Below are 10,558 nucleotides of genomic sequence, written 5' to 3' on the forward strand. Positions count from 1 at the left end.
CTTTCCCTGGCTGGCTTTGAACTCTGATCATCAGATTTCAGCCTCCTGAGTAGCTAGGATTACCGGCGTGAGCCACTGACTCCTGGCACATCAGGCTCTAAAGTGCCTTAGCTTTTCTAGTTCACTTTACTTTTTCTTCAAGGGTTAGAAATGATAGGCCAATCAGGGGCTGGCTCAGGGTTATTTGGCCAATCCAGACCCGGAGGAAGGAGGTGGGACTTTAGGGGAATGTTAAGTGGCTGGGCCGGGGGTTATTAGATCCGGCAAATCAGCCAAAGGCCACAGCTTAGAGGCGGGGCCTGAGGAGCAAAGGTCAGGACGGTCGCCAGTGGGAAAAGGCAGGCTTACCGAATTAAAGGGGAATGAGGCTTCTCCCAAACCAAGTTCTGGGTCCACAGTGGAAGAGGGGAACTGGTACCTTTAAGGTGGAAAGAGGCGATGGTTCTTTAAAGGGGAAGTGGCTGTGTCGGCAGAGTCTTGCGCAGCGCCACGGGCGGGGTGTTTGCCTGTGCCTTTAAAGTCGGAAGGGCAGGAGGCGGAATGGAGGCGGCGGGCGGAGGGAGTCGGCGCAAGATGGCGGCGGGAGGGGCCCAGGCTGCAGTTCTGGCCGCCGAGTGAGGGGTGGGGGGGGCCCGGGGGCGCGCGGCCCGGTAAGCGGGGGCGCGCGGGGTTGGGGGCACCTTCCGGGTGGGAGAAAAGGCAGAGGTAGCGCTTGGGGCGGAGCAGGGGGGGCGGGGTCCAGTGTAGGCGGGGGTGTGGGGGGGCAGACAAGGGGCGGGTCGAAATGGCCTGGGGGCGGGGCGGGGCGGGACTAGCTTGGGCGTGGTTAGTGGTGCGTTGTGGGTGCCGGGGGCGTGGTCTGTGACAGAGCTGGGGGGGCCTAACATAAGAAGAAATGGAGTCAGGGCTGGTTTTCAGTAAAGGAGCCGGCTTGCCCACCCCCCCCCCCCCAAGAAAAGAGTATAAACCACCCAAAGGTGGATTTTGGAAAGTCAGTCATGCAAATGGTGAATAGGGTGTAATTCCAAGACGCCCCCTAAGGGTGCCTTATTTCTAATCTCCAAGGAAAGATGACTGGATTTGAGGTCAGAACACCTGGGTTCGCAGATGTAGTTGCCACTCAATAACTATATATGACCTTGGATAAGCTTAGTCTTTCTGAGACTTAGTTTACTTATCTGTCAAATGGGATTGAGGCATTTACCTGTCCTGGTGTTATGGGAAGTTACTTAGAAGATTGGTATGAATATGCTTTTGAACTGTAGTGGACATTTACAAAATGTTCTCTTTTTTTTCCCCCAGAGACCCCCCCGGCTGCCCTTCTTCCTTTGTTCCTGTGGCTGAGGGGGGGGGGTTTAATCCTCTCCTTTCACAACATGGAGCCATCTCCTCTGTCACCCAGTGGGGCAGCACTCCCCGTACCCCTCTCTCTGGCTCCACCCCCACTGCCCCTGCCAGCAGCTGCAGTGGTACACGTGTCCTTCCCAGAGGTGACCAGTGCTCTCCTGGAGTCCCTTAATCAGCAGCGGTTGCAGGGCCAACTCTGTGATGTGTCCATTCGAGTGCAAGGACGGGAGTTTCGGGCTCATCGAGCTGTTCTGGCTGCCTCGTCTCCTTACTTCCATGACCAGGTCCTACTCAAGGGCATGACCTCCATCTCACTACCCAGTGTCATGGATCCTGGGGCTTTTGAGACTGTTCTGGCCTCTGCTTACACTGGCCGGCTCAGCATGGCTGCTGCTGACATTGTCAACTTCCTCACAGTGGGATCTGTGCTCCAAATGTGGCACATTGTGGACAAGTGCACTGAACTCCTCCGAGAAGGCCGAGCCTCAGCTGCCACCACCATCATTACTACTGCAGCCACCTCTGTCACTGTACCTGGTGTGGGTGTCCCATCAGGTAGTGGGGGCACTGTGGCCCCTGCCAGCATGGGCTCAGCGCGCTCTCATACCTCCAGCCGGGCCAGTGAGAATCAGTCTCCCAGCAGCAGCAACTACTTCAGCCCTCGGGAGTCCACTGATTTCTCATCTTCCCAAGAGGCATTTGCAGCTTCTGCAGTAGGCAGTGGGGAGCGGCGAGGAGGTGGCCCTGTGTTCCCGGCCCCTGTGGTCGGCAGTGGGGCTGCTACTTCTGGGAAGCTGCTACTGGAGGCAGATGAACTGTGTGATGATGGTACGGATGGGAGAGGGGCAGTGGTCCCTGGGGCTGGGCTCCGGAGGCCTGCCTATACACCTACCAGCATCGTGCCACAAAAACACTGGGTATATGTTAAACGGGGTACAAATTGCTCTACACCAGCACCTTTGGTTCCCCAAGACCCAGAGCTAGAGGAGGAGGAAGAGGAGGAAGACTTAGTGTTGACCTGTGAAGATGACGAGGATGAAGAGTTGGGGGGTGGCTCTAGGGTTCTAGCAGTGGGAGGCCCTGAGGCTACCCTCAGTATCAGTGATGTCCGAACCCTGACTGAGCCGCCAGACAAAGGGGAGGAGCAGGTCAACTTCTGTGAATCCTCCAATGACTTTGGCCACTATGAGAGCGGGGGTCCTGGGGCAGGGCCTGATGACTCAGGGGGGCCCACCCCTTCCTCTTATGTCCCCACCCACCCTCCCGCCCACCCTCCACGACCCCTTCTCCCCTTGGACATGCAGGGCAACCAGATTCTGGTCTTCCCATCATCTTCTTCCTCCTCCTCCTCACAGGCTCCAGGCCAGCCACCGGGGAACCAAGTAGAACACGGGGCTGTGACGCTTGGGGGCACCTCGACAGTGGGCCTGGGTGTGCCAGGTGGCAATGGCGGAGCCCCAGGAGGGACGGGAAGCGGGGATGGAAATAAGATCTTTCTGTGCCACTGCGGGAAGGCCTTCTCCCACAAGAGCATGCGCGATCGGCATGTGAACATGCATCTCAACCTGAGGCCCTTTGACTGCCCCGTGTGCAACAAGAAGTTCAAAATGAAGCACCATCTGACAGAGCACATGAAGACGCACACAGGTCTCAAGCCCTACGAGTGCGGCGTCTGCGCCAAGAAATTCATGTGGCGAGACAGCTTCATGCGTCACCGGGGCCACTGCGAGCGAAGGCACCGAATGGGCGGAGCTGGGGCCGTACCTGGACCCGGGGTGCCCACGGGGCCAACTTTACTACCCAAGAGGGAGTCCTCTGGAGCCAGTGGGGTCAGTGGTGATGAGGCAAGTGGGGCCACACCCCCACCCCCACCCAGCAGACGTGTCTGGTCCCCACCAAGTGTCCACAAGGTGGAGATGGGTTTCAATGGAAGTGGAGGAGCAAACTGAAGGGACTGGCAATTGGGATAACTTCTGGGGAAAAGTGACCAGGGAGCACATCCCAGGGGTGCTGTGATCCCTGGATGATCTCCCACCACACTTACTGTCTTCCTTTATCTCTGTGGACTTACTTGTACATATTCTGGAGATGGAACCATGTTTCATTATCAACAGTCCATTCCACTCAGCCCTTTCCTCCCAAGGTATACCTGGGTGTAGCCTAAAGCCCCAGCTCTACAGAGAAGGGGTAATGTGGAGAGGGGAGTGGGAGAGGGTGTGTTGGAAGCATCCTGGAGTTGCGGGGTCATGAGTCAGGTTGTGGTAGTCTGTGTTTGTGTTGTGGGGAGAAGGCCTTTTTATTTTTGCCAGTCCTGGAACTTGAACTCCGGGCCTGGGTGCTGCCCTGGTTAGCTCAAGGCTAGCACTCTTATCAGTTGTGCTATAGCTCCTCCTATGGCTTTTTGTGGTTAATTGGAGATGAGAGTCTCATGGGCTTCCTGCTGGGCCTGGCTTTGAACTGTGATCCTCAGATTTCAGTCTCTTGAACAGCTAGGGTTACAGGAGTGAGCCACAGGCTCCCTGGCCAGGGGCCAGGCCTCCTGAGTCTCACCATTGTTCCAGAACCTATCCCCTTCCACAGGATGCACCCCTATTTGTACACCATCTCACACACCTCCATTGGGGTTTCCTAACTTAGTTCTCATGGGGAAGTGGGTGTAGTCTAGAAGGGAGTGAAAGTTGTAGCACAGGTTTTAATTTTTTTAAACGGTGATTAAAATATTTATTGATCACTTCACTTGGCTTCTCGACAACCCCTCTGTTTGCTGGAGACCAGGCCCAGGTGGGAGAACACAGGAGGGGCGCTGCTGGGAGGAGACGGGGAGGAGCCTAGCTTTGGGACGGCCCTGGGGGGCGGGGCGGGGAACTCCGCGCAGAGCTGGGAGGGCCCGGGTGGCCCGAGGGGAAGCACGCTGGGGCCGGGTGAGGCGCCCAGGCGAGTCGTGCCTCCTCCCGCAGCCTGGGCAGAAGCGAAAAGGAAAGCGAAAGGGGCAGGGGAGCTGGGGTAGCGCAGAGGAGCCCGCGCCATGGAGCCCGCCGGCCTGCTCCTGGCTGTGGCTTTGGGTGAGCAAAGCTGGAGACTTGTCTTGGAGCGGGGGACGGGGGCGGGGGCACACAGGGGACAGCGGGCTCTCGGGGGGGGGGGGAGTGCTTCCCCCCGCGGGAATGCAGGAGGCAGGTGGTCCCACGCGGGGGGGGGGTACGCAGGGGGCCACTGGGCCCGCCGGAGGGACGGGTGGGGCAGTGGTTCTACCGAGGGAGGGACACGTGGGGTGATGGTCCCACGGGAGGACGCGGGGGGGGGGAGGTGGTCCCACCGGGAGACGCGGGGGGGGGGGTGCTGGTCCCACCGGGGGGGACGCGGGGGACAGTGGGCTCACCGGGGCGATGCGCAGGGCCGTAGTCCTAATGGGGGACGCTGGTGGGCAGGTGGTTCTACAGGGGAGGGGGGGGCGATGGGCCCACCGAGGGACGCGTGGGGGGGCAGGTGTTGGGGGGGACGCGTGGGGCGGTGGTCCCATCCACGGGGAATGCTGGGCCGCTCCATGTCCTGGCCATCGCGTCACGGGCATCCTCTCCCCCAGGCCTGGTGACTGCCGCCTCGGCAGGACCCACGGCGATCCAGTGCTGGTTCGTGGAGGACGCAGGCCGGGGTAGCTTGGCCCAGAAACCCGCTGCTCTGCTGCTGCGTCCCGGACCCCAGGGCCCTCAGCCCAGGCCGGACCTCGACCCTAAACTCTACCTCCTAGTGGAAGGTGAGTCTTCCGGGACTCGCCCCACCCCTGACCTCCAGGGAAAGCTTCATACTCCTCCCCACCCTCACCCCTCCGGGTGGATCCTGGGGAATGATAGATCTACTCCTGAACCACATCCTCAGCTTAAATAGCATAGATAACACAAACTTCTCCCCCATTGCTGAAGATCGAGGGGCAGCCCCCTCTTTCGATGTCTCATTATGGGTTTCCCCCTCCATAAAGAAATCCGGATTAAGCCTGGCAGTGGTAGTTCACAGCTGTAATCCTAGCAACTCAGGAGACTGAGATCGGAGGATCATGGTTTGAAGACAGCCAGAACAGAAAAGTTTGTGAGACCCTTGCCTCTAATTAACCAGCAAAAAGCTGGAAGTGGATCTGTGGTTCAAGTGGCAGAGCGTCAGCCTTGAGCAGAAAAAAGAACAAGTGAGAGGATGAGGCTGAGTTCAAGCCCCAGCACTGGCACCAAGATAATAGTATTAATAATAGCAAAATAAGTCAGAATGACCAATATTTGAGCTTTATCTGTGTATTTGAGCTTTCCTGACTCATCCTACAGCTCTACTCCCTTTTCTGCTCTCAGACCCCACAGGCACCCTGCAGGCTGTCTTCAGTCGGTACCCCAGGAGCAATCCAGCTCCACACTGCGAGATAAGCCACTTCGCCCCATTCCCAGCCTCTGTGAGTTGGGCCAGAGGCCTGACACCTAAGCAGAGCTGTCCCCGGGCTCTGGATGGAGCTTGGCTGATTGTCAGCCTGTCGAGCTCTGTCTTTAAACTCTCCATCCTCCTGCAACCACAGCTGGAACCTCAGCAGGAGCCTGTACCCATCACCAAGGCCACAGGTAGCTGGGAAGAAAGATCAACATAGACATATTCTAAGGGTTCAGTTTAGCTCAAGTATGGACTTGAGCAAGTCATTTCCCCAATTCTCCCCCATTCAGTTCAGTTTTCTGGTTCAGTTCAGTTTTCTTTTTGTTACTTCTTATAGCCCTCAACAGCATACTTAGAAACCGACAGTGGTTGGGGGAGGGGCTTCGAGGTCCTCTGTAGGATGTGGCTTTGCAAAGACAGAAACTTGACAGTAATGGGGTAGGACTGGCTCACCAGCCTCCCGCATCTGTATCTTGCTGGGCACCTAGCTGTTCACTGTTTCAAAAACCAAACTTTTTAGCTTTTCTGAGCCAAGAGAAGCAGCAGGCAGTTAATGCAGAAATGGAGTATATCTGACCTGGCTATCTAGATATCTAGCGCTCCTTGTACACTGTGAGGTGGTAGTGTGAATGTCCTTTTCTCTCTGAGTCTATTTTTCCAATTCTAGCTGGTAAATACTAAGCTAGGTGCTGGTGGTTCACACCTGTAATCCTAGCTACTCCAAAGATTGAGACTGAGGATTAAGGTTCAAAGCCAGCCTGGGCAGGAAAATCCATGAGACTCTAATCTCTAACCACCAAAAAAACTAGATGTGGATGGAGCTGTGGCTCAAGTTATAGAGCACCAGCCTTGAGTGAAAGGGCTCAGAGACAGCACGCAGGCCCTGAGTTCAAGCCCTAATACTGGCACCAAAAAGAAACTCAGATCCTACGATCCCCAGAGCTTGCATGGACAGTGTTCGGAGCAGGCTTTAGGGGCTGTACCCCTCGGTGCTCCTACATTGCTCTTGGACCTTTCTGCTTACTCCTGGCCACATAAGCTCCCACTCTGTGCCAGAGCAAAGGACATTTTCAGGGAGCAGAGAGGACAAGTATCAGAAACAGAAGTATCCTCTGAGGAGTGGGTAAATTGGAATTTGATGTTTGTAACTTCATTCCTCTCCCTTTTTTTTCTCCCCTACGTCTCTCTTCCTCTCCCCTAGTGGTGCTGACTGTCCTCACTAAAACTCCTGTCCTTCAAGTCCAGGTGGGGAAAGATGTCATAATGGACTTGAGCTTCTCTTACATGCCCCCCACCCTCGAGGCTGCTGCATGTCTGCCCCCTGGTCCCCCTCCCTTTGGCCTGGAGTGGCGACGCCAACACAGGGGTAAAGGGCATCTGCTCCTGGCTGCAACTCCTGGACTGGGTGGAGAGATGCCAGAGGCCCAAGAGGGAGCAGTGGCATTTGCTGCGTGGGATGATGATGAGCCTTGGGGCCCGTGGACTGGGAATGGCACCTTCTGGCTGCCGGCGGTGCAACCCTTTCAGGAAGGCACTTACCTAGCCACAGTTCACCTGCCCTACCTACAAGGACAGGTCACCCTGGAGCTCTCTATGCACAGTGAGTAGGGCATAGAAATTTCTAGAGGTGGGGGGCACTGGGGTCCGGAGACCATCAGAGCATGAAGGAGGATGCAGAACAGGGTGCCTAAGTGACATAAAAACAGGGACCCTGCAAAGCCAGAGGGACAATGGAGTGGCATGGGGGGATTCATTCCTGTGAAGCAACAATGGGAGACAGGGGTTCCCCATCCTCAGAGGAAACCCTCCCATCTCTAGTTTAGGAAAGCCAGAGGGCAACCAGGGAGGACATTGTGGATTGGTCTTCTCATATTCCTTTCTTACTCTTTTCGCAGAGCCCCCCAAAGTGTCCCTGATGCCAGCACCCCTTGTATGGGCTGCCCCAGGGGAGGCACCCCCAGAGCTGACCTGCCAGGTGTCCCACTTCTACCCCTTTGAAGGCCTGGAGGTGGAGTGGGAGCTCCGGGGTGGCCCAGAGGGTGGCTCTCAGAAAGCTGAAGGGAAGAGGTGGCTTCAATCTCCCCGCCACCATTCCAATGGCACTATCAGTCTCTTGGCGCACCTGCAGCCACTTCCAGTCACCACCGAGCAGCACGGAGCACGCTATGCCTGTCGAGTGCGCCATCCCAGCCTGAAAGCCTCAGGGCACAGTGCAGAGGTCACCCTGCAGGTGGTAGGTAAGAGCCAGGAACACTGTGGCATCAGGGTGGCACCTCTGGATGAAGACAGGATGCTCACTCTCACCCCTGCTCTCTGTCAGGCCTGACTGGACCCTCCGTTGAAGATGGTGTAGGCCTCTTCCTGTCAGCCTTTCTCTTGCTGGGATTAATCAAGGCTGTGGGCTGGGTTGGTGAGTATGAACCCCACCCTGATCTTGATCCTCCACACTGCAGATATTGACACCCATCTCTGCCCATTTCGGGATCTAATCTCCTCTCCATCTATTTCCACAGCTGCCTACCAGACCATGAGCAAGGATACAGAGAAGGTAAACAGGGCTCTACTTCTTATCTTTCCCCTCTCAGATTTTTCCTGTTCTAACTCTATCACCCCTGGAGGGAGGGAGGTTGCTGATATGGTGGGCAGACCCAGACTAAGATTTCCCACAGACCTAGGTTAAACCCTACTCTGCATCCTAATTGCAGGGCCCCTTAAGCAAGCTACGTCTGCATCTTAGTTTCCCTGTGTGCAGGAATTTAAAAATTACTTAGTGCTGTCTAACAGAAATAGAATGCAAGCCATATATGTAAACTGAAAACAATGCAGTCACATTAAATAAGAAGAGTCTGGCATAGTGTCACATGCCTATAATCCCAGCACTTGAGTCTAAGGCAAGAAGATCTAGAGTTTAAGGTCAGTTTGGGCTCCATAAAGAGAGCATCTCCATGGGGCTGGGGATATGGCCTAGTGGCAAGAGTGCTTGCCCCGTATACATGAGGCCCTGGGTTCAATTCCCCAGCACCACATATATAAAAAATGGCCAGGGGGCTGCCCTAGGTTCAATTCCCCAGCACCACGTATACAGAAAATGGCCAGAAGTGGCGCTGTGGCTCAAGTGGCAGAGTGCTAGCCTTGAGCAAAGAGAAGCCAGGGACAGTGCTCAGGCCCTGAGTCCAAGTCCCAGGACTGGCCAAAAAAAAAAAGAGAGCATCTCCAACAAAAAGAAAAGAACAAGTTAAAAGACCTGGGAGGGGGTGAGGCAGGTGCAGTGGAAGCACTTGCTTAGCATGTGTGAGGCCCGAAATTATCAAGTTGGCTGTAAGTTCAATGGAAGAGTGCTTGCCTAGAACGTATGAAGGCCTTTGTGTTTTTGTTTGGTTTTGCTTTTTGCCCATCCTGGGGCTTGAACTCAGGCCCTGAGCACTGTCCCTGGCTTCATTTTGCTCAAGGCTAGCACTCTACCACTTGAGCCACAGCACCACTTCCAGCGCTTTCTATATATGTGGTGCTGAGGAATCAAACCCAGGGCTTCATGTATATGAGGCAAGCACTTTATCCCTAGGCCATATTTCCAGCCCTGAAGTCCTTGTTTTATCTCATCACCAAAAATTACAAAAGAAAAAAGTTTCAGGGCTGGGAATATGGCCTAGTGGTAGAGTGCTTGCCTTGTATACATGAAGCCCTGGGTTCAATTCCTCAGCACCACATATATAGAAAATGACAGAAGTGGTGCTGTGGCTCAAGTGGTAGTGTGCTAGCCTTGAACAAAATGGAGCCAAGAACAGTGCTCAGGTCCTGAGTTCAAGCCCCAGGACTGGCAAAAAAACAACAACACACACACAACAGAACTTTGTTTCCCCGTTACCCTAAGTTTTGTCAGTATTGGGCTTGAACTCAAGTCTCATGACCTTGCTTGGCTTTCTGTGCTCACGGCTGGTGCTCTACCACTTAAGCCACTCCTCCAATCCAGTATTTTATTGGTAAACTAGGGATGGAATCTGTGTCTTTTCTTTCTGGACTGGATTTGGACAGTGATCTGCCAGATCTGTTAAGGCCCCCAGAGTAGCTAGAATTATGTGTCCTCCCACCTCAGGTGTTAAAATGTTGGCTTTCTTCCATTCCTCCTTCACTTTCTGTGGAGCTGTGCATCACACCCAGGGTCTCCCATATGCTCGGTAAATGCTCTTTCACAGAGCTACTACCCAGCCTGTCAGCACACTGCACTTGAGCCTAACCACATGTGGCTACCATCCTAGAGACAGCACTGAGTGCCTATATGGGAGCTAGCACATTGGAGTGTGGAGCCTTCTGACAACTGTTGGGTGGATTAAATAGTATAGTCTACATCTTGGATAAGACAGGAGATAATGTATTCCTGTATCCCTCAGGCAGAAAAGGTTAATCCCATCATTTTCCCACTGTCTGTGTCAAGGATGATATTACTGGATTGACCACAAGCACTTCAAACCATCTGAAACTCCAAATCCCTCACTTGCTTCTTCCTTCTCTTCCAGAAAACACGGTGAAGACACTCACCATCATCCTACAGAAGCCACCATGATCTCTGGCCCAACTTTACTACAGTATTTCTCCCAAACAGTGTGCCATTATCTACAAACTTCATCCACTGAGTGGCTGGATTTTTTAAATTTGTTTTGTTTTTTTGTTGCCAGTCCTGGTCCTTGGACTCAGGGCCTGAGCACTGTCCCTGGCTTCTTTTTGCTCAAGGCTAGCACTCTGCCACTTGAGTCACAGCACCACTTCTGGCAGTTTTCTATATATGTGCTGGGGAATCCAACCCAGGGCT

The 10,558-nt window shown here is 54.5% G+C and overlaps 2 protein-coding genes across 2 annotated transcripts; both read left to right on the forward strand.

Moving 5' to 3' along the window:
- The first annotated feature begins 532 nt into the window (after positions 1–532).
- On the forward strand, positions 533–4,083 carry Zbtb22 (zinc finger and BTB domain containing 22). The gene is made up of 2 exons (XM_048347979.1): positions 533–650; positions 1,303–4,083. The coding sequence occupies exon 2, from the start codon at positions 1,377–1,379 to the stop codon at positions 3,294–3,296; it is 1,920 nt and encodes a 639-aa protein (XP_048203936.1). The 5' UTR covers positions 533–650; positions 1,303–1,376; the 3' UTR covers positions 3,297–4,083.
- Positions 4,084–4,271: 188 nt separating this feature from the next.
- On the forward strand, positions 4,272–10,374 carry LOC125352703 (TAP binding protein). The gene is made up of 8 exons (XM_048347980.1): positions 4,272–4,409; positions 4,931–5,101; positions 5,682–5,942; positions 6,953–7,351; positions 7,647–7,988; positions 8,072–8,161; positions 8,265–8,299; positions 10,266–10,374. Exons 1-8 carry the CDS (start codon positions 4,373–4,375, stop codon positions 10,275–10,277), a joined length of 1,347 nt encoding a protein of 448 aa, XP_048203937.1. The 5' UTR covers positions 4,272–4,372; the 3' UTR covers positions 10,278–10,374.
- The last annotated feature ends 184 nt before the right edge of the window (positions 10,375–10,558 follow it).

The sequence above is a fragment of the Perognathus longimembris genome, chromosome 6, assembly GCF_023159225.1.
Source record: "Perognathus longimembris pacificus isolate PPM17 chromosome 6, ASM2315922v1, whole genome shotgun sequence".
NCBI classification, from domain to species: Eukaryota; Metazoa; Chordata; class Mammalia; order Rodentia; family Heteromyidae; genus Perognathus; species Perognathus longimembris.